We start from the raw sequence: 26120 nt of genomic DNA, 5'->3' as shown, positions 1-26120 counted from the left end.
CCCATTATGACCATCCCCCATTCAAAAGGGACTTAAATCTTCTGTCTTCACCCACTGAATGGCACACACACACACGCACACACACACACACACACACACACACACACACACACACACACACACACACACACACACACACACACACACACACACACACAATGCTGCCTCCTCCCCTTCATCACTGATCGAAGTGGATTTAACAAGTGACATCAATAAGGGAACGATATCTTTCACTTGGTCAGTCTGTCATTTTTTTTTTTTTAAAGAGCAGGTGTTCTTAATGTTTTGTCCACTCAGTGTATTTTTTTTATTTTTATTTGCTGTTGATTGACAGCTGTACTGACCACTAGAGCGACTCCGTCGTGAACCAGGGAGGTGGAGGCGTACAGATGAGAATCCAGCTTCCCCACATACAGAGTGGGCCTAAAACACACAAGACAAATGACATGAAGAATGACAGGAAAGAGAAGGTTTGAAACACCGTCAATTGCATTGTAATGCCCAAAACCCCATTAAGACAATGACTGTAAAAACTGTTACAATCCCCTGTGGGTTGATGAGGAATTGAACAAGTTGTATGGTTGTAGAGGGATGAGGCAAAAAGAATGGCAAATAAGTCTGGCTGTACAACCGATTGGCAAACGTACTGCAAATTGAGAAATCATGTGACTAAACTGATTAAAAAGAAGAAGAAACTAAACTATGAAACAAAGATAAATTACATAAATAATTATAATAAAAAAGCTTTGGAGAACCTTGAATGTCATTTTGGGGGGAAGAAAGGCTAACAGAACACAGAGCATGTTCTTTAATGGAAGCCTCTCCAACATAATCGAGGTAGAATCAGGAATTCCCCAGGGCAGCTGTCTAGGCCCCTTACTGGTAGAATCAGGCATTCCCCAGGGCAGCTGTCAAGGCCCCTTACTGGTAGAATCAGGAATTCCCCAGGGCAGCTGTCTAGGCCCCTTACTGGTAGAATCAGGCATTTACCAGGGCAGCTGTCAAGGCCCCTTACTGGTAGAATCAGGAATTCCCCAGGGCAGCTGTCTAGGCCCCTTACTGGTAGAATCAGGCATTCACCAGGGCAGCTGTCAAGGCCCCTTACTGGTAGAATCAGGAATTCCCCAGGGCAGCTGTCTAGGCCCCTTACTGGTAGAATCAGGCATTCCCCAGGGCAGCTGTCTAGGCCCCTTACTGGTAGAATCAGGCATTCCCCAGGGCAGCTGTTTAGGCCCCTTACTTTTTTCAATCTTTACTAACGACATACCACTAGCTTTTGAGTGAAGCCAGTGGGTCTATATATGCGGATGACTCAACACTGTACACGTCAGCTACTACATCGACTGAAATGACTGCAACACTTAACAAAGAGCTGCAGTTAGTTTCAGAATGGGTGGCAAGAAATGTTAGTCCTAAATAATTTAAGAACAACTAAAAGCATTGTATTTGGGGCAAATCATTCATGAAACCCTAAAGCTCAACTAAATCTTGTAATAAATAATATGGAAATTGAGCAAATCGAGGTGATTAAACTACTCTTACACTAGCTGTGTGTGTGTGTGTCTGTGTGTGTGTCTCTTACACCAGCTGTGTGTGTGTGCTGGCCTGCTCCGTGACAAACTGGTAGCTCCACTTCATGGTGTGTGTGTCGTGGGACGAGAAGGTGAGGTAACGCAGCGTCTCCATGGCAACTGACAGGTGAGGGGCGTGTCTCAGAGAGTCCTGGCTGTACAGGTACACCCCCACCACAGGTGACCCATAGTTTTGCATCCACAGGACGTCACCTGGGATAGAGGAGAGGAGGGTTAGCGACAGAGAGAGAGTAGAGGAGGGTTAGAGAGAGAGGAGAGGAGGGTTAGAGACAGCGAGAGAGGGAGGAGGGTTAGAGACAGAGAGAGAGGAGAGGAGGGTTAGAGACAGAGAGAGGAGAGGAGGGTTAGAGACAGAGAGAGAGGAGAGGAGGGTTAGAGACAGAGAGAGAGGAGAGGAGGGTTAGAGACAGAGAGAGAGGAGAGGAGGGTTAGAGACAGAGAGAGAGGAGAGGAGGGTTAGAGACAGAGAGAGGAGAGGAGGGTTAGAGACAGAGAGAGAGGAGAGGAGGGTTAGAGACAGAGAGAGAGGAGAGGAGGATTAGAGACAGAGAGAGGGGAAAGGAAAAGAGGGGATATAATACATTATTACCTAATAACATATAAAAAATAGTCAGGTTTTATTGTAGCAGGTCTGTCAGGTGTTTATTGTAACAGGCCTGTCAGGTGTTTGTTGTAACAGGTGTTTATTGTAACAGGCCTGTCAGGTGTTTATTGTAACAGGCCTGTCAGGTGTTTATTGTAACAGGTCTGTCAGGTATTTATTGTAACAGGCCTGTCATTGTTTACTGTAACAGGTGTTTATTGTAGCAGGCCTGTCAGGTGTTTATTGTAACAGGCCTGTCAGGTGTTTATTGTAACAGGCCTGTCATTGTTTATTGTAACAGGTGTTTATTGTAGCAGGCCTGTCAGGTGTTTATTGTAACAGGTGTTTATTGTAACAGGTGTTTATTGTAACAGGCCTGTCAGGTGTTTATTGTAGCAGGTATTTACTGTAGCAGGTGTTTATTGTAACAGGCCTGTCAGGTGTTTATTGTAACAGGTGTTTATTGTAACAGGCCTGTCAGGTGTTTATTGTAACAGGCCTGTCAGGTGTTTAATGCAACAGGTGTTTATTGTAGCAGGTGTTTATTGTAACAGGTGTTTATTGTAACAGGCCTGTCAGGTGTTTATTGTAACAGGCCTGTCAGGTGTTTATTGTAGCAGGTCTGTCAGGTGTTTATTGTAACAGGCCTGTCAGGTGTTTATTGTAACAGGTGTTTATTGTAGCAGGTATTTATTGTAGCAGGCCTGTCAGGTGTTTACTGTAGCAGGTGTTTATTGTAACAGGCCTGTCAGGTGTTTATTGTAACAGGTGTTTATTGTAACAGGTGTTTATTGTAGCAGGCCTGTTAGGTGTTTATTGTAACAGGTGTTTATTGTAACAGGTGTTTATTGTAACAGGCCTCTCAGGTGTTTATTGTAACAGGTGTTTATTGTAACAGGTGTTTATTGTAACAGGTGTTTATTGTAACAGGCCTGTCAGGTGTTTATTGTAAGAGGTGTTTATTGTAACAGGTGTTTATTGTAACAGGCCTGTCAGGTGTTTATTGTAGCAGGTGTTTATTGTAACAGGTGTTTATTGTAACAGATGTTTATTGTAACAGGCCTGTCAGGTGTTTATTGTAACAGGTATTTATTGTAACAGGCCTGTCAGGTGTTTATTGTAACAGGCCTGTCAGGTATTTATTGTAGCAGGTGTTTATTGTAACAGGCCTGTCAGGTGTTTATTGTAGCAGGTGTTTATTGTAACAGGTGTTTATTGTAACAGGTGTTTATTGTAACAGGTGTTTATTGTAACAGGCCTGTCAGGTGTTTATTGTAACAGATGTTTATTGTAACAGGCCTGTCAGGTGTTTATTGTAACAGGTGTTTATTGTAACAGATGTTTATTGTAACAGGTCTGTCAGGTGTTTATTGTAACAGGCCTGTCAGGTGTTTATTGTAACATGTGTTTATTGTAACAGGCCTGTCAGGTGTTTATTGTAGCAGGTGTTTATTGTAGCAGGCCTGTCAGGTGTTTATTGTAGCAGGTGTTTATTGTAGCAGGCCTGTCAGGTGTTTACTGTAGCAGGTGTTTATTGTAGCAGGCCTGTCAGGTGTTTGTTGTAGCAGGCCTGTCAGGTGTTTATTGTAGCAGGCCTGTCAGGTGTTTATTGTAACAGGTGTTTATTGTAACAGGCCTGTCAGGTGTTTATTGTAGCATGTGTTTATTGTAACAGGTGTTTATTGTAAGAGATGTTTATCGTAACAAGCCTGTCAGGTGTTTATTGTAACAGGTGTTTATTGTAACAGGCCTGTCAGGTGTTTATTGTAGCAGGTGTTTATTGTAACAGGTGTTTATTGTAACAGGTGTTTATTGTAACAGGCCTGTCAGGTGTTTATTGTAACAGATGTTTATTGTAACAGGCCTGTCAGGTGTTTATTGTAACAGATGTTTATTGTAACAGGCCTGTCAGGTGTTTATTGTAACAGGTATTTATTGTAGCAGGCCTGTCAGGTGTTTATTGTAACATGCCTGTCAGGTGTTTATTGTAACAGGCCTGTCAGGTATTTATTGTAGCAGGTGTTTATTGTAACAGGTGTTTATTGTAACAGGTGTTTATTATAACAGATGTTTATTGTAACAGGCCTGTCGGGTGTTTATTGTAGCAGGTGTTTATTGTAACAGGTGTTTATTGTAACAGGTGTTTATTATAACAGATGTTTATTGTAACAGGCCTGTCAGGTGTTTATTGTAACATATGTTTATTGTAACAGGCCTGTCAGGTGTTTATTGTAACAGGTGTTTATTGTAACAGGCCTGTCAGGTGTTTATTGTAACAGGCCTGTCAGGTGTTTATTGTAACATGTGTTTATTGTAACAGGCCTGTCAGGTGTTTATTGTAGCAGGTGTTTATTGTAGCAGGCCTGTCAGGTGTTTATTGTAACAGGTGTTTATTGTAACAGGCCTGTCAGGTGTTTATTGTAGCAGGTGTTTATTGTAACAGGTGTTTATTGTAACAGATGTTTATTGTAACAGGCCTGTCAGGTGTTTATTGTAACAGGTATTTATTGTAACAGGCCTGTCAGGTATTTATTGTAACAGGCCTGTCATTGTTTATTGTAACAGGTGTTTATTGTAACAGGTGTTTATTGTAACAGATGTTTATTGTAACAGGCCTGTCAGGTGTTTATTGTAGCAGGTGTTTATTGTAGCAGGCCTGTTAGGTGTTTATTGTAGCAGGTGTTTATTGTAGCAGGCCTGTCAGGTGTTTACTGTAGCAGGTGTTTATTGTAGCAGGCCTGTCAGGTGTTTGTTGTAGCAGGCCTGTCAGGTGTTTATTGTAGCAGGCCTGTCAGGTGTTTATTGTAGCAGGTCTGTCAGGTGTTTATTGAAGCAGGCCTGTCAGGTGTTTATTGTAGCAGGTGTTTATTGTAACAGGTGTTTATTGTAACAGGTGTTTATTGTAACAGGTGTTTATTGGGGAACACAGTAATTACCTGTCTGGTAGTGGTTGGGGAACACAGTAATTATCTGTCTGGTAGTGGTTGGGGAACACAGTAATTACCTGTCTGGTAGTGGTTGGGGAACACAGTAATTACCTGTCTGGTAGTGGTCGGGGAACACAGTAATTACCTGTCTGGTAGTGGTTGGGGAACACAGTAATTACCTGTCTGGTAGTGGTTGGGGAACACAGTAATTACCTGTCTGGTAGTGGTCGGGGAACACAGTAATTACCTGTCTGGTAGTGGTTGGGGAACACAGTAATTACCTGTCTGGTAGTGGTTGGGGAACACAGTAATTACCTGTCTGGTAGTGGTTGGGGAACACAGTAATTACCTGTCTGGTAGTGGTTGGGGAACACAGTAATTACCTGTCTGGTAGTGGTCGGGGAACACAGTAATTACCTGACAGTAAAACGTACCTGACTCTCTGTCTACGGTCACCACCAACCCATCACCACTGGAGACGAGATGGGCCATCTCTGGAGAAACAACTGCATTATCATACTGTGCAGAACTAGATAAGTACATCATAGTATAATGGTGTATCTACTGTAGTGCATCATAGTATAATGGTGTATCTACTGTAGTGCATCATAGTATAATGGTGTATCTACTGTAGTACATTATAGTATAATGGTGTATCTACTGTAGTACATTATAGTATAATGGTGTATCTACTGTAGTACATTATAGTATAATGGTGTATCTACTGTAGTACATTATAGTATAATGGTGTATCTACTGTAGTACATTATAGTATAATGGTGTATCTACTGTAGTACATTATAGTATAATGGTGTATCTACTGTAGTACATTATAGTATAATGGTGTATCTACTGTAGTACATTGTAGTATAATGGTGTATCTACTGTAGTACATTATAGTATAATGGTGTATCTACTGTAGTACATTATAGTATAATGGTGTATCTACTGTAGTACATTATAGTATAATGGTGTATCTACTGTAGTACATTATAGTATAATGGTGTATCTACTGTAGTACATTATAGTATAATGGTGTATCTACTGTAGTACATTATAGTATAATGGTGTATCTACTGTAGTACATTGTAGTATAATGGTGTATCTACTGTAGTACATTATAGTATAATGGTGTATCTAATGTAGTACATTATAGTATAATGGTGTATCTAATGTAGTACATTATAGTATAATGGTGTATCTAATGTAGTATATTATAGTATAATTGTGTACCTAATGTAGTACATTATAGTATAATTGTGTACCTACTGTAGTATATTATCATTGTGTACGTACTGTAGTCGTGTTTCTCATCGTACGGCGGGGCAGAGTAGTCGTTGTATGTTGCGTTCCACCTCAGCTCCTGTGTCTTCGTATCATACATCGTTATCATGTACTCTGGAATAGAAAGGAGTAGAGTACCGTAAAGTAGAGTAGAACAAAGGACAGTAGAGTAGAGTAGAACTGAGTAGAGCAGAACAGAGTTGAGTAGAGTAGAACTGAATAGAGTAGAACTGAGCAGAGTAGAACTGAGTAGAGTAGAACTGAGTAGAGTGGAATTAAGTAGAGTGGAACTGAGTAGAGTGGAACTGAGCAGAGTAGAGCTGAGTAGAGTAGAGCTGAGTAGAGTAGAACTGAGTAGAGTACAGTAGAACTAGTTGAGTAGAGTAGAACTGAGTAGAGTAGAACTGAGTAGAGTAGAACTGAGGAGAGTAGAACTGAGGAGAGCTGAGTAGAGTAGAACTGTATAGAGTAGGGTACAGTAGAACTGAGTAGAGTAGAACTGAGTAGAGTAGAACTGAGTAGAATAGAACTGAGCAGAGTAGAGCTGAGTAGAGTAGAGCTGAGTAGAGTAGAACTGAGTAGAGTACAGTAGAACTAGTTGAGTAGAGTAGAACTGAGTAGAGTAGAACTGAGTAGAGTAGAACTGAGTAGAGTAGAACTGAGGAGAGCTGAGTAGAGTAGAACTGTATAAAGTAGGGTACAGTAGAACTGAGTAGAGTAGAACTGAGTAGAGTAGAACTGAGCAGAGTAGAGCTGAGTAGAGTAGAGCTGAGTAGAGTAGAGTAGAGCTGAGTAGAGTAGAGCTGAGTAGAGTGGAACTGAGTAGAGTAGAGCTGAGTAGAGTAGAACTGAGTAGAGTAGAACTGAGTAGAGTACAGTAGAACTAGTTCAGTAGAGTAGAGTAGAACTGAGTAGAGTAGAACTGAGAAGAGCTGAGTAGAGTACAGTAGAACTAGTTGAGTAGAGTAGAGTAGAACTGAGTAGAGTAGAACTGAGTAGAGCTGAGTAGAGTAGAACGGAGTAGAGCTGAGTAGAGTAGAATTGAATAGAGTAGGGTACAGTAGAACTGAGTATAGTAGGATACAGTAGAACTAGTTGAATAGATTAGAGTAGAACTGAGTAGAGTATTGTGCAGTAGAACAGATTAGAGTAGAACTGAGTAGAGTAGAACAGATTAGAGTAGAACAGAGTAGAGTAGGACAGAGTAGAGTAGAACTGAGTAGAGTAGAACAGAGTAGAGTAGAACTGAGTAGAGTAGGGTACAGTAGAACTAGTTGAATAGATTAGAGTAGAACTGAGTAGAGTAGAACTGAGTATAGTAGGGTACAGTAGAACTAGTAGAATAGAGTAGAGTAGAACTGAGTAGAGTAGGGTGCAGTAGAACTGAGTAGAGTAGAACTGAGTAGAGTAGAACAGAGTAGAAATGAGTAGAGTAGAACTGAGTAGAACTGAGTAGAGAAGAACTGAGTAGAGCTGAGTAGAGTAGAACTGTATAGAGTAGGGTACAGTAGAACTGAGTAGAGTAGAACTGAGTAGAGTAGGGTACAGTAGAACTAGTTGAATAGATTAGAGTAGAACTGAGTAGAGTAGAACTGAGTAGAGTAGGGTACAGTAGAACTAGTAGAATAGAGTAGAACTGAGTAGAGTAGAACTGAGTAGAGTAGGGTGCAGTAGAACTGAGTAGAGTAGAACAGAGTAGAGTAGAACTGAGTAGAGTAGAACTGAGTAGAGTAGAACAGAGTAGAGTAGGTCTGCAGTAGAACTGAGTAGAGTAGAACTGAGTAGAGTAGAACAGATTAGAGTAGAACAGAGTTGAGTAGAACCTAGTAAAGTAGAACAGATTAGAGTAGAACAGAGTAGAGTAGAACTGAGTAGAGTAGGGTACAGTAGAACTAGTAGAATAGAGTAGAGTAGAACTGAGTAGAGTAGGGTGCAGTAGAACTGAGTAGAGTAGAACTGAGGAGAGTAGAACTGAGTAGAAATGAGTAGAGTAGAACTGAGTAGAACTGAGTAGAGAAGAACTGAGTAGAGCTGAGTAGAGTAGAACTGTATAGAGTAGGGTACAGTAGAACTGAGTAGAGTAGAACTGAGTAGAGTAGAACTGAGTAGAGTAGGGTACAGTAGAACTAGTAGAATAGAGTAGAGTAGAACTGAGTAGAGTAGAACTGAGTAGAGTAGAACAGAGTAGAGTAGGTCTGCAGTAGAACTGAGTAGAGTAGAACTGAGTAGAGTAGAACAGAGTAGAGAAGAACTGAGTAGAATTGACTAGTTCCCTGTCTGTCCTATGGTGTGTTGGGACCTAGTATTAACTAGGTACCTGTTCTTCCTATGTATAGCAGTGGTGCATTGGGGCAAATGGAGTCAGATGATGATGTGGAGAGGCTGGCCTGTTTCTCTCCTGTCTGGGGGTCCACCACGAACCATACATCCTGCTTCTTACCTAAACAGGTACACACACACACACACACACACACACACACACACACACAAACACACACACGTTAACAATGATGTGACAGCCTCAAGACATTACTGATGCCCTGACAACACATTACTGATGTCCTGACAACACATTACTGATGTCCTGACAACACATTACTGATGTCCTGACAACACATTACTGATGTCCTGACAACACATTACTGATGTCCTGACAACAAGGTACTGATGTCCTGACAACACATTACTGATGCCCTGACAACACATTACTGATGTCCTGACAACAAGGTACTGATGTCCTGACAACACATTACTGATGCCCTGACAACACATTACTGATGTCCTGACAACAAGGTACTGATGTCCTGACAACACATTACTGATGCCCTGACAGCACATTACTGATGCCCTGACAACACATTACTGATGTCCTGACAACAAGGTACTGATGTCCTGACAACACATTACTGATGCCCTGACAACACATTACTGATGTCCTGACAACAAGGTACTGATGTCCTGACAACACATTACTGATGCCCTGACAGCACATTACTGATGCCCTGACAACACATTACTGATGTCCTGACAACAAGGTACTGATGTCCTGACAACACATTACTGATGCCCTGACAGCACATTACTGATGTCCTGACAACACGGTACTGATGTCCTGACAACACATTACTGATGCCCTGACAACACATTACTGATGTCCTGACAACACATTACTGATGTCCTGACAACACTTTACTGATGTCCTGACAGCACATTACTGATGTCCTGACAACAAGGTACTGATGTCCTGACAGCACATTACTGATGTCCTGACAACAAGGTACTGATGTCCTGACAACACATTACTGATGTCCTGACAACACATTACTGATGTCCTGACAACACATTACTGATGTCCTGACAACAAGGTACTGATGTCCTGACAACACATTACTGATGTCCTGACAACACATTACTGATGTCCTGACAACACATTACTGATGTCCTGACAACAAGGTACTGATGTCCTGACAACAAGGTACTGATGTCCTGACAACACATTACTGATGTCCTGACAACAAGGTACTGATGGCCTGACAACAAGGTACTGATGTCCTGACAACAAGGTACTGATGTCCTGACAACAAGGTACTGATGTCCTGACAACAAGGTACTGATGTCCTGACAACAAGGTACTGATGTCCTGACAACAAGGTTCTGATGTCCTGACAACAAGGTACTGATGTCCTGACAACAAGGTACTGATGTCCTGACAACAAGGTACTGATGTCCTGACAACAAGGTACTGATGTCCTGACAACAAGGTACTGATGTCCTGACAACAAGGTACTGATGTCCTAACAACACATTACTGATGTCCTGACAGCACATTACTGATGTCCTGACAACAAGGTACAGATGTCTCTCACCAGTGTAAAGGACTCCATCAGAGCTCCTACAGGGAGCAGACTGGACCAGCTCTGGGATGGTGAAGGGCAGTTTCTGGAGAAATATAGACAATACTATATTATACAGTATACTATTATTATATATGTATTAAAATACTATATTATACAGTATATTATTATTATATATGTATTAAAATACTATATTATACAGTATACTATTATTATATATATTAAAATACTATATTATACAGTATACTATTATTATATATATTAAAATACTATATTATACAGTATATTATTATTATATATGTATTAAAATACTATATTATACAGTATACTATTATTATATATGTATTAAAATACTATATTATACAGTATATTATTATTATATATGTATTAAAATACTATATTATACAGTATACTATTATTATATATATTAAAATACTATATTATACAGTATACTATACTATTATTATATATATTAAATGCTCTCTCTCTCTGTCCGTCTCTCTTTCTCGCTCTGTCTGTCTGTCCGTCCATCTCTCTGTCTGTCTGTCCGTCTCTCTCTCTCTCTCTCTCTCTCTCTCTCTGTCCGTCCGTCTCTCTCTCTCTCTCTGTGTCCGTCCGTCTCGCTCTCTCTCTGTCTGTCTGTCCGTCCATCTCTCTGTCTGTCTGTCCGTCTCTCTCTCTCTCTCTCTCTCTCTCTCTCTCTGTGTCCGTCCGTCTCGCTCTCTCTCTGTCTGTACGTCTCTCTATCTCTCTCTGTCCTTCTCTCTGTCCGCCTCTCTCTCTGTCCGCCTCTCTCTCTGTCCGCCTCTCTCTCTGTCCGCCTCTCTCGCTCTGTCCGTCTCTCTCGCTCTGTCCGTCTCTCTCGCTCTGTCCGTCTCTCTCGCTCTGTCCGTCTCTCTCGCTCTGTCCGTCTCTCTCGCTCTGTCCGTCTCTCTCGCTCTGTCCTTCTCTCTCGCTCTGTCCGTCTCTCTCTTACCATCAGTCCTTCCTTGTGTTTTCCTCCCAGGACGTAGAGACTGCCATCGTTGGGGTCAGGGAGAAACCCTGGCCTAAAAACACACACACACAGTAGAAATGTTTATCAGGTGTGTGTGAGTGTTTGTGAGTGCGTGTGTGCGTGCGTGCGTGAGTGTGTGTGTATAGCAGAGTCACTCACTCAGTAAGGTAGACAGGCACCTGGATGATGGGATCTGGAAAAGATTTAAGAAAGATGGAATGTTCAGAATGAACAATATGTTAATTAGTACAAACATTAAGAACACCTTCCTAATACTGAGTTGTATATATTATTATATGATGGAATGTTCAGAAGGAACAATATGTTAATTAGTACAAACATTAAGAACACCTTCCTAATACTGAGTTGTATATATTATAATATAATGGAATGTTCAGAAGGAACAATATGTTAATTAGTACAAACATTTAGAACACCTTCCTAATACTGAGTGTATATATTATTATACTATATATATTATTATGCCATACATATTATACTGTATATATTATTATACTATATATATCATTATGCCATACATATTATACTGTATATATTATTATACTATATATATTATCATACTATACATTATACTATATATATTATTATACTATATATATTATCATACTATACATTATACTATATATATTATTATACTATACATATTATACTGTATATATTATTAAACTGTATATTATACTATACATATTATACTGTATATATTATTAAACTGTATATATTATCATACTATACATTATACTATATATATTATTATACTATACATATTATACTGTATATATTATTATACTATACATATTATACTGTATATATTATTATACTATACATATTATACTGTATATATTATTAAACTGTATATATTATCATACTATACATTATACTATATATATTATTATACTATACATATTATACTGTATATATTATTATACTATACATATTATACTGTATATATTATTAAACTGTATATATTATCATACTATACATTATACTATATATATTATTATACTATACATATTATACTGTATATATTATTATACTATACATATTATACTGTATATATTATTAAACTGTATATATTATCATACTATACATTATACTATATATATTATTATACTATACATATTATACTGTATATATTATTAAACTGTATATTATACTATACATATTATACTGTATATATTATTAAACTGTATATATTATCATACTATACATTATACTATATATATTATTATACTATACATATTATACTGTATATATTATTATACTATACATATTATACTATATATATATATATATTATTATACTATACATATTATACTGTATATATTATTATACTATATATATCATTATGCCATACATATTATACTGTATATATTATTATACTATATATATTATCATACTATACATTATACTATATATTATTATACTATATATATTATTATGCCATACATATTATACTGTATATATTATTAAACTATATATATTATTATGCCATACATATTATACTGTATATATTATTATACTATATATATTATTATGCCATACATATTATACTGTATATATTATTATACTATATATATTATCATACTATACATTATACTATATATATTATTATACTATACATATTATACTGTATATATTATTATACTATATATATCATTATGCCATACATATTATACTGTATATATTATTAAACTGTATATATTATCATACTATACATTATACTATATATATTATTATACTATACATATTATACTGTATATATTATTATACTATACATATTATACTGTATATATTATTAAACTGTATATTATACTATACATATTATACTGTATATATTATTATACTATATATATCATTATGCCATACATATTATACTGTATATATTATTAAACTGTATATTATACTATACATATTATACTGTATATATTATTAAACTATACTGTTGGTATATATTATTATACTATACATATTATACTGTATATATTATTAAACTGTATATATTATTATACTATACATATTATACTGTATATATTATTATACTATACATATTATACTGTATATATTATTAAACTGTATATTATACTATACATATTATACTGTATATATTATTATACTATATATATCATTATGCCATACATATTATACTGTATATATTATTAAACTGTATATTATACTATACATATTATACTGTATATATTATTAAACTATACTGTTGGTATATATTATTATACTATACATATTATACTGTATATATTATTAAACTGTATATATTATCATACTATATATATTATTATACTATACATATTATACTGTATATATTATCATACTATACATTATACTGTATATATTATTATACTATACATATTATACTGTATATATTATCATACTATACATTATACTGTATATATTATTATACTATACATATTATACTGTATATATTATTAAACTGTATATTATACTATACATATTATACTGTATATATTATTAAACTGTATATATTATCATACTATACATTATACTATATATATTATTATACTATACATATTATACTGTATATATTATTAAACTGTATATATTATCATACTATACATTATACTATATATATTATTATACTATACATATTATACTGTATATATTATTATACTATACATATTATACTATATATATATATATATATTATTATACTATACATTATACTGTATATATTATTATACTATACATATTATACTGTATATATTATTAAACTGTATATATTATCATACTATACATTATACTATATATATTATTATACTATACATATTATACTGTATATATTATTATACTATATATATTATTATACTATACATATTATACTGTATATATTATTATACTATACATATTATACTATATATATATATATATTTTTATACTATACATATTATACTGTATATATTATTATACTACACTGTAGGTATATATTATTATACTATACATATTATACTATACTATATATTATAATACACTGTAGGTATATATTATTATACTACATATTATTATACTACACCGTAGGTATATATTATTATACTATACATATTATTATACTATACTATATATAATTATACGTATTATACTATATATTATTATACTGTATATATTATTATAGTATACTATATATTATTATACTATACACATTATGCTATATATTATTATGCTGTATATATTATACTATACTGTAGGTATATATTATTATACTAAATATTATTATACTATAGGTATACATTATTATAGTATATATTAGTATGCTATACTGTAGGTATATATTATACTATACTATATATTATTATACTACACTGTAGGTATATATTAGTATACTATACATATTATTATACTATAGGTATATATTATTATACTAAATATTATTATACTATAGGTATATATTAGTATACTATACTGTAGGTATATATTATTATACTATATATTATATTATATACTATACACTGTAGGTATCTATTATTATATTATATATATTTTTTACTATACTGTAGGTATATATTATACTATATATTATTATACCATACAAATTATACTGTATAAATTATACTATATATATTATTATACTATACATATTATACTGTATATATTATTAAACTACACTGTAGGTATATATTATTATACTATACATATTATACTATACTATATATTATTATACTACACTGTAGCTATATATTATTATACTATACATATTATACTATACTATATATTATTATACTACATTGTAGGTATATATTAGTATACTATACATATTATTATACTATACTATATATTATTATAAGGTATATATTATTATAGTATACTATATATTATTACACTATACATATTATTATACTATATATTATTATACTGTATATATTATTATACTATACTATAGGTATATATTATCATACTATATATTATTTTACTATACTGTAGGTATATATTATACTATATATTATTATACTATTTATTATTATACAATACTGTAGGTATATATTATACTATATATTATTATACTATTAATTATTATACAATACTGTAGGTATATATTATTATACTATATATTATTATACAATACTGTAGGTATATATTATACTATATATTATTTTACTATACTGTAGGTATATATTATACTATATATTATTATACCATACTGTAGGTATATATTATTACACTATACATATTATACTATACACATTTTTGACTGTATATATTATTATACTATATTATACTATATTATACTATATATATTATTAAACTATACATATTATTATACTATGCTGTATATTATTATACTAAATATTATTATACTATATATTATTATACTATACATATTATTATACTATGCTGTATATTATTACACTATATATTATTATACTATACTGTAGGTATATATTATTATACTATACATATTATTATAATATATATTATTATACTATACTGTAGGTATATATTATTATAATATATATTATTATACTATACTGTAGGTATATATTATTACACTATACATATTATTATACTATATATATTTTTTGACTGTATATATTATTATACTATACTGTAGGTATATATTGTACTATATATATATATTATTATACTATACATATTATTATACTATATATTATTATACTATACTGTAGGTATATATTATTATACTATACATATTATTATACTATGCTGTATATTAATATAATATATATTATTATACTATATATTATTATACTATATATTATTATACTATACATATTATTATACTATACTGTAGGTATATATTATTATACTATACTGTAGGTATATATTATTATACTATACATATTATTATACTGTATATTATTATACTATACTGTAGGTATATATTAGTATACTATATATTATTATACTATACTGTAGGTATATATTATTATACTATATATTATTATACTATATGTTATTATACTATACTGTAGGTATATATTATTATACTATACTGTAGGTATATATTATTATACTATATATTATTATACTATATGTTATTATACTATACTGTAGGTATATATTATTATACTATACTGTAGGTATATATTATTATACTATACATATTATTATACTATATGTTATTATACTATACTGTAGGTATATATTATTATACTATACTGTAGGTATATATTATTATACTATACATATTATTATACTGTATATTATTATACTATACTGTAGGTATATATTATTATACTATATGTTATTATACTATACTGTAGGTATATATTATTATACTATATATTATTATACTATATGTTATTATACTATACTGTAGGTATATATTATTATACTATATATTATTATACTATATGTTATTATACTATACTGTAGGTATATATTATTATACTATACTGTAGGTATATATTATTATACTATATATTATTATACTATATGTTATTATACTATACTGTAGGTATATATTATTATACTATATATTATTATACTATATGTTATTATACTATACTGTAGGTATATATTATTATACTATACTGTAGGTATATATTATTATACTATACATATTATTATACTATATGTTATTATACTATACTGTAGGTATATATTATTATACTATACTGTAGGTATATATTATTATACTATACATATTATTATACTGTATATTATTATACTATACTATATATTATTATACTATATATTATTATACTATACTGTAGGTATATATTATTATACTATATATTATTATACTATACTGTAGGTATATATTATTATACTATACATATTATTATACTATATATTATTATACTATACTGTAGGTATATACACTGCTCAAACAAATTAAGGGAACACTTAAACAACACAATGTAACTCCAAGTCAATCACACTTCTGTGAAATCAAACTGTCCACTTAGGAAGCAACACTGATTGACAATAAATTTCACATGCTGTTGTGCAAATGGTATAGACAACAGGTGGAAATTATAGGCAATTAGCAAGACACCCCCAATAAAGGAGTGGTTCTGCAGGTGGTGACCACAGACCACTTCTCAGTTCCTATGCTTCCTGGCTGATGTTTTGGTCACTTTTGAATGTTGGCGGTGCTTTCACTCTAGTGGTAGCATGAGACGGAGTCTACAACCCACACAAGTGGCTCAGGTAGTGCAGCTCATCCAGGATGGCACAGCAATGCGAGCTGTGGCAAGGTTTGCTGTGTCTGTCAGCGTAGTGTCCAGAGCATGGAGGCGCTACCAGGAGACAGGCCAGTACATCAGGAAACGTGGAGGAGGCCGTAGGAGGGCAACAACCCAGCAGCAGGTGCAAGGAGGAGCAGGAGGAGCACTGCCAGAGCCCTGCACAATGACCTCCAGCTGGCCACAAATGTGCATGTGTCTGCTCAAACGGTCAGAAACAGACTCCATGAGGTATGAGGGCCCGACGTCCACAGGTGGGGGTTGTGCCTACAGCCCAACACCGTGCAGGACGTTTGGCATTTGCCAGAGAACACAAAGATTGGCAAAATCGCCACTGGCGCCCTGTGCTCTTCACAGATGAAAGCAGGTTCACACTGAGCACATGTGACAGACGTGACAGTCTGGAGACGCCGTGGAGAACGTTCTGCTGCCTGCAACATCCTCCAGCATGACCGGTTTGGCTGTGGGTCAGTCATGGTGTGGGGTGGCATTTCTTTGGGGGGCCGCACAGCCCTCCATGTGCTCGCCAGAGGTAGCCTGACTGCCATTAGGTACCGAGATGAGATCCTCAGACCCCTTGTGAGACCATATGCTGGTGCGGTTGGCCCTGGGTTCCTCCTAATGCAAGACAATGCTAGACCTCATGTGGCTGGAGTGTGTCAGCAGTTTCTGCAAGAGGAAGGCATTGATGCTATGGACTGGCCCGTCCGTTCCCCAGACCTGAATCCAATTGAGCACATCTGGGACATCATGTCTCGCTCCATCCACCAACTGCACCACAGACTGTCCAGGAGTTGGCGGATGCTTTAGTCCAGGTCTGGGAGGAGATCCCTCAGGAGACCATCCGCCACCTCATCAGGAGCATTCCCAGGAGTTGTAGGGAGGTCATACAGGCATGTGGAGGCCACACACACTACTGAGCCTCATTTTGACTTGTTTTAAAGACATTACATCAAAGTTGGATCAGCCTGTAGTGTGGTTTTCCACTTTAATTTTGAGTGTGACTCTAAATCCAGACCTCCGTGGGTTGATAAATTTGATTTCCGTTGACAATTTTTGTGTGATTTTGTTGTCAGCACATTCCACTATGTAAAGAAAAAAGTATTTAATAAGAATATTTCATTCATTCAGATCTAGGATGTGTTATTTTAGTGTTCCCTTTATTTTTTTTGAGCAGTGTAGTAAATTATATTATACTATACTGTATGTATAAATTATTATACTATACTATATATTATTATACTATATATTATTATACTATACTGTAGGTATATATTATACAATGTATTATTATACTATATATTATTATACTATACTGTAGGTATATATTATTATACTGTATATAATATTACACTATATATATTATTATTATACTATAATGTAGGTATATATTATTATACTATATATTATTATACTATACTGTAGGTATATATTATTATACTATATATTATTATACTAATCTGCAGGTATATATTATTATACTATATATTATTATAATATACATATTATTATACTATACTGTATATTATTATACTATGTATTATTATACTATAGTGTTGGTATATATTATTATACTATACATATTATACTATACTGTAGGTATATATTATTATACTATATATTGTTATACTATACTGTAGGTGTATATTATTATACTATATATTATTAAACTAATCTGCAGGTATATATTATTATACTATATATTATTATAATATACATAGTATAATAATATACAGTATAGTATAATAGTATGTAGTATTATACTATACTATACATATTATACTATATATTGTTATACTATATATTATTATACTATACTGTAGGTATATATTATTATACTATACTGTAGGTATATATTATTATACTATATATTATTATACTATACTGTAGGTATATATTATTATACCATATATTATTATACTATACTGTAGGTATAAATTAGTATATTATACTATATATTATTATACTATACTGTAGGTATATATTATACTATATATTATTACACTACCTATTATACTATACTATATATTATTATACTATATATTATTATACTATACTGTAGGTATATATTATTACACTACATATTATACTATATTATATATTATTATACTATATATTATTATACTATACTGTAGGTATATATTATTACACTACATATTATACTATACTATATATTATTATACTATATATTATTATACTATACTGTAGGTATATATTATACTATATATTATTACACTACCTATTATACTATACTATATATTATTATACTATATATTATTATACTATACTGTAGGTATATATTATTACACTACATATTATACTATATTATATATTATTATACTATATATTATTATACTATACTGTAGGTATATATTATTACACTACATATTATACTATACTATATATTATTATACTATATATTATTATACTATACTGTAGGTATATATTATTACACTACATATTATACTATACTATATATTATTATACTATACTGTAGGTATATATTATTACACTACATATATTATTATACTATATATTATTATACTATATATTATTATACTATACTGTAGGTATATATTATTACACTACATATTATACTATACTATATATTATTATACTATACTGTAGGTATATATTATTACACTACATATTATACTATACTATATATTATTATACTATATATTATTATACTATACTGTAGGTATATATTATTACACTACATATTATACTATACTATATATTATTACACTATACTGTATGTGGACGTGAGATGCTGACCTTCTTTGAGGGTCCATTTGATGTCTCCAGACTGCTTGGAGACAGCATGTAGACTCCCATCCAGAGTAGACACAAACAATAGAGACTCTGGTAGAGTTACACTCACTGACTTTACCTGGGGGGTAGAGAGAGAGAGGAGAGACTGACTTCACCTGGGGAGAAGAGAGAGAGAGGAGAGACTGACTTCACCTGGGGAGTAGAGAGAGTAGAGAGTAGAGAGTAGAGAGAGAGAGAGAGAGAGAGAGAGAGAGAGAGAGTAGAGACTGACTTCACCTGGGGAGAAGAGAGAGAGGGGAGAGACTGACTTCACCTGGGGAGTAGAGAGAGAGAGAGGAGAGACTGACTTCACCTGGGGAGTAGAGAGAGAGAGAGAGCAGAGAGAGAGAGAGAGAGAGAGAGAGAGTAGAGACTGACTTCACCTGGGGAGTAGAGAGAGAGAGAGAGAGACTGACTTCCCCTGGGGAGTAGAGAGAGAGTAGAGACTGACTTCCCCTGGGGAGTAGAGAGAGAGTAGAGACTGACTTCACCTGGGGAGTAGAGAGAGAGAGGAGAGACTGACTTCACCTGGGGGGTAGAGAGAGAGTAGAGACTGACTTCACCTGGGGAGTAGAGAGAGAGAGAGAGGAGAGACTGACTTCACCTGGGGGGTAGAGAGAGAGTAGAGACTGACTTCACCTGGGGGGTAGAGAGAGAGTAGAGACTGACTTCACCTGGGGGGTAGAGAGAGAGTAGAGACTGACTTCACCTGGGGAGTAGAGAGAGAGAGAGAGAGGAGAGACTGACTTCACCTGGGGGGTAGAGAGAGAGAGTAGAGACTGACTTCACCTGGGGGGTAGAGACTGACTTCACCTGGGGGATAGAGAGAGAGAGGAGAGACTGACTTCACCTGGGGGATAGAGAGAGAGGAGAGACTGACTTCACCGGGGAGTAGAGAGAGAGAGAGCAGAGACTGACTTCACTTGGGGAGTAGAGAGAGAGAGAGACTGACTTCACTTGGGGAGTAGAGAGAGAGAGACTGACTTCACCTGGGGAGTAGAGAGAGAGATTAGAGACTGACTTCACCTGGGGAGTAGAGAGAGAGAGAGAGAGAGAGAGACTATTGTTATAATAGACACACACAGTATTATAGATAGGTAGGTAGCTGGTCTGGTCCTCATGTCTGAACAGTGTTGATTGTATGGATGGATGGATGGATTAGATAGATAGCTGGCCTGGTCCTCTCAGCACAAACTGGCTCTAACCAGAATAGAAAGAGTGGGAGAGAGTAGAGACTGCACAACTGAGCAAGAGGACAAGTACATTAGAGTGTCTAGCCTCTTCACCGTTGACGTTGAGACTTGTGTTTTGTGGATACTATTGCATGAAGTCTTGTTTTTACATGCATTGAGATAGTTCCTCAGTGTACCTGGAAAATCTTTCCAGCTCCCTCTCCCTTTCGACTACCACTCAGCGTGAAAGGGAACAATGTCATGCTCTGATCCAGTGGAAACGTCATAAAATAGGCCTTCCTGATTACTGATTATCCCCTTGAACAAATAGTCTGTCATTACTGAATATCCCCTTGAACAAATAGCCTACAGCTCACTGGTGCAGGAAACGGAAGTTCCCAGAATATTTTATACAATGCAGCGTGTTTGTTAGCAGGAGCTTCAGGCCAGAAAAAAAAGTTAATAGTTGATACAATGTTTCAAGTTGGTTGCAGACGACAGTTGTGTAACCAATGGGATTTTTATTTTATTTATTTATTCATTTTAAATCAGGATGTTCAAACTGCAGGCTGCAATGTTTTTATTAGTTTTTTTTACATAATTAGAATAAATAATTATAATAATTATATAAAAGTTACTTTTTAGGTTTGTTTCATTTTCAGTTTTAGATTTGGACTGAATTTTCATTAACCACATGACAATGATATTAAAATACGAGGACGTTATTATAAACTAAATTAAACGATCCACTATGAAAATGTGGATATGAAAACCATAACCGGCACGCAGATCGGTAGATACGGTGAGATAAATGGGCCACATGAGAAAGGTTGCCGACTCCTCGTTGTAGCCTTTTTACCTTCAGGAGAGTGACGGCAGAATCTGCGAAGGCCAGCAGGGTTGGAGAACGGTAATTATTTAATCAAACAGCGTGCTTAAAGCATCAGACCAGTTCAGTACATATAGTTGATTTAATTAAAACACATGGGGTGTGTCTATATATGGGATATATATATATATATATATGAGAGGTTTCCTGTTCTGGAGATGAACATTAGGTGCTGTCTGAATAGAATATAAACAGGCCTGCTTCTGTTCTGGAGATGAACATTAGGTGCTGTCTGATTAGAATATAAACAGGCCTGCTTCTGTTCTGGAGATGAACATTAGGTGCTGTCTGAATAGAATATAAACGGGCCTGCTTCTGTTCTGGAGATGAACATTAGGTGCTGTCTGATTAGAATATAAACAGGTCTGCTTCTGTTCTGGAGATGAACATTAGGTGCTGTCTGATTAGAATATAAACGGGCCTGCTTCTGTTCTGGAGATGAACATTAGGTGCTGTCTGAATAGAATATAAACGGGCCTGCTTCTGTTCTGGAGATGAACATTAGGTGCTGTCTGATTAGAATATAAACAGGTCTGCTTCTGTTCTGGAGATGAACATTAGGTGCTGTCTGAATAGAATATAAACGGGCCTGCTTCTGTTCTGGAGATGAACATTAGGTGCTGTCTGAATAGAATATAAACAGGCCTGCTTCTGTTCTGGAGATGAACATTAGATGCTGTCTGATTAGAATATAAACGGGCCTGCTTCTGTTCTGGCGATGAACATTAGGTGCTGTCTGATTAGAATATAAACAGGCCTGCTTCTGTTCTGGCGATGAACATTAGGTGCTGTCTGATTAGAATATAAACGGGCCTGCTTCTGTTCTGGAGATGAACATTAGGTGCTGTCTGATTAGAATATAAACGGGCCTGCTTCTGTTCTGGAGATGAACATTAGGTGCTGTCTGATTAGAATATAAACGGGCCTGCTTCTGTTCTGGCGATGAACATTAGGTGCTGTCTGATTAGAATATAAACGGGCCTGCTTCTGTTCTGGAGATGAACATTAGGTGCTGTCTGAATAGAATATAAACGGGCCTGCTTCTGTTCTGGAGATGAACATTAGATGCTGTCTGATTAGAATATAAACGGGCCTGCTTCTGTTCTGGAGATGAACATTAGGTGCTGTCTGATTAGAATATAAACAGGCCTGCTTCTGTTCTGGAGATGTCGCGGTAAATGATCGTATTAAACTGGATTGATCTTTGATTGACTGTTATCAACCACTGCTCTCCTTGTTTTTCACCTGGAATGGAAATGTCCGTTACACCAGGACAACCTGAATGGCAAGATAAACCCCCCCCCCCCTCTCCTTCTCAGCAAAGAGACCGCTTACCACATGTTGTGTGTGTTTAACCGCGACACTCCTGTATTTACTCAACAAGGGGTGGCATCATAGAACCGGACTCTGTATGGCGCCTTAAAGAGATATGTGGTCATTTAACAAGGAATGTCCACACGCGTTTCAATGTTCAATACCTTTACCATTAAACTACAACATATAGAGGCATCCAAATGGTAAAACGCCGGAGAGCGATATACCCTCTTATACCCCCTTAGTTACGTTATTGCCTACAATGTTAGACAGGTAACTATAACGGATTACATTTTAAAAAGTAACCTACACAGGACAGGACAGATAGGACAGACAAGACAGACAAGAAAGACAGACAGACAGCACAGCGAGGGGGGGTTGTTCATTTCCAGCATACTATTCTTGAAGTGTATTAGAGTCCTCCATCTCTCTCTGTGTGTGTGTGTGTACGTGTTCCCGAAATAGACCAACCGGACAGTGGCACCGTACCCAGCGAGCCACACACCCGCAGTAGGGTTTTCCCCCTCCCCTCCCCCATAAACAAGTAAACAACAACAAACACTCACCTGTAAGTCGCTTCCTTTCCAAGACAGCAGCAACAGCAGCAGGAGACAGCGTGCTAACTTCCCCATGGTTGTAGATCTACACACGGGAATCTCGATCAACGGAAAGAAACGTGTTAAACTGACAAGAGGACAGAGGTCGAATTATCTGTCAACTTTCTCCAGCGATCGTCCATTTTGGTCACACAGCGACAGGGCTTCGTTTGTTGAACATTTTTTTTCTAAGTCTTCTTTTCAGATTGACGTGTTTTATTTAACGTGTGTAACAGGTTGTGGATAGAAGTAGATGAGAGATCGGAAGACCATCACAACAGTACCGACTAACGACGAGCCCCCACCATTACGGTTTCCGTGTTGGAACGGATCCTGTGACGTCAGTTAGAGAGGGTGTCCTTGGTTCTCGTCCGTAGACGGTCAGGACCTACGGAATGGTAAAAAAAAAAACGGCTCAAAATAGTCAAATATCAGAGAAGATATTGGTTTTGTGTATGTGGCGGTTTTTCCTCATCAACATACCCATCATAAAGTATATAACTCAGCCTAAACGGCGCAATGCGACCTGCTGTCAAATCATGTGGGGCTTGGCCCCGCCCTCTTGTTTGATTGACGGCCGTTCCGTCCAATGGTAAAAGGAGAGTTGGACTGTAACGGGGGGCGGGGTTTAGAATGAGCTCGACGCCACATTAGAACACGTGGAAACGTCAATGTGGCTCGCGGCTTTGTGATCACTGCAACACGCGGCTTGTTCAGGTGAAAGAGAATAGAGATGGTGGCAGAACAGAGAAGAGACAACTATGCCTTTATTAAGCTCTTTCTCTCTCTGTCTCTTCCTCTCTCTCTCTCTCTTCCTCTCTCTCTCTCTCTTCCTCTCTGTCTCTTCCTCTCTCTCTCTCTCTTCCTCTCTCTCTCTCTCTTCCTCTCTGTCTCTTCCTCTCTCTATCTTCATCTCTCTCTCTCTTCCTCTCTCTCTCTTCCTCTCTGTCTCTTCCTCTCTCTCTCTCTTCCTCTCTCTCTCTTCCTCTCTGTCTCTTCCTCTCTCTCTCTCTCTGAGCCTGTGTCGCTCTGTTTCTTCTTCTTGTAATTTTCCCTGACTTTTCTCAGTTTATAGTGCAAGGGGTACTAAGGTGAACATAATTATAGATTTTTAAAAAACATTTCAAAATGAATCCCACCAGCCCTACATATACAATAATACCCATGTCCAGGCTATCCCACAGTCTCCATAGACAAACATTGGCAGTAGAATGGCCCATACTGAAGAGCCCAGTGACTTTCATAGGATACCACCTTTCCAACAAGTCAGTTCCTCAAATTTCTGCCCTGCTAGAGCTGCCCCCCCTGGTCAACTGTAAGTGCTGTTATTGTGAAGTGGAAACGTCTAGGAGCAACAACGGTTCAGTAGCGAAGTGGTAGGCCACAGATGGTCACAGAACAACCAAGTGCTGAAGCGTTAAAACCGTCTGTCCTCGGTTGCAACACTCACTACCAAGTTCCAAACTTCCTTTGGAAGCAACATCGGCACAATAACTGTTTGTCGGAAGCTTCATGATATGGGTTTCCATGGCCGAGCAGCCGCACACAAGCCTAGGATCACCAGGCCAACCGTCGGCTGGAGTGGTGTGAAGGTCGCCGCCATTGGAGTCTGGAGCAGTGGAAACGCGTTCTCTGGAGTGATGAATCACGCTTCACCATCTGGCAGTCTGACGGACGAAACTTGGTTTGGTGGATGCCAGGAGAAACGCTACCTGCCCCAATGCATTGTGCCAACTGTAAAGTTTGGTGGAGGAGGAATAATGGTCTGGGACTGTTTTCATGGTTCGTGCCCCAAAGTTCCAGTGAAGGGAAATCTTAACGCTACAGCGTACAATGACCTTCTAGATGATTCTGAGCTTCCAACGTCGTGGGAGCCCTTTCCTGTTTCAGCATGACAACGC

General features: G+C 35.5%; 1 protein-coding gene across 2 annotated transcripts in view; it reads right to left on the bottom strand.

Annotated features, from left to right (window-relative positions):
- The window catches only part of LOC139369532 (serine/threonine-protein kinase/endoribonuclease IRE1-like), a 62610-nt gene extending 38243 nt beyond the window's left edge, over positions 1-24367 (bottom strand). For both annotated transcript variants that reach the window (XM_071108775.1, XM_071108774.1), the window contains exons 1-10: positions 24190-24367; positions 20213-20327; positions 11397-11430; positions 11217-11289; positions 10253-10325; positions 8704-8826; positions 6399-6500; positions 5537-5596; positions 1583-1784; positions 345-423 (exon numbers count right to left, since the gene is read on the bottom strand). In XM_071108775.1, coding sequence (XP_070964876.1) covers positions 345-423; positions 1583-1784; positions 5537-5596; positions 6399-6500; positions 8704-8826; positions 10253-10325; positions 11217-11289; positions 11397-11430; positions 20213-20327; positions 24190-24255 — 927 coding nt within the window. In that variant the 5' untranslated portion in view covers positions 24256-24367. The remainder of the gene's footprint in view (positions 1-344; positions 424-1582; positions 1785-5536; positions 5597-6398; positions 6501-8703; positions 8827-10252; positions 10326-11216; positions 11290-11396; positions 11431-20212; positions 20328-24189) is intronic.
- Positions 24368-26120: the final 1753 nt, after the last annotated feature.

The sequence above is a fragment of the Oncorhynchus clarkii genome, chromosome 17, assembly GCF_045791955.1.
Source record: "Oncorhynchus clarkii lewisi isolate Uvic-CL-2024 chromosome 17, UVic_Ocla_1.0, whole genome shotgun sequence".
Lineage (NCBI taxonomy): Eukaryota > Metazoa > Chordata > Actinopteri > Salmoniformes > Salmonidae > Oncorhynchus > Oncorhynchus clarkii.
Note: the sequence above shows the minus strand (reverse complement) of the source record. Positions and strands in the feature narration are given on the sequence as shown.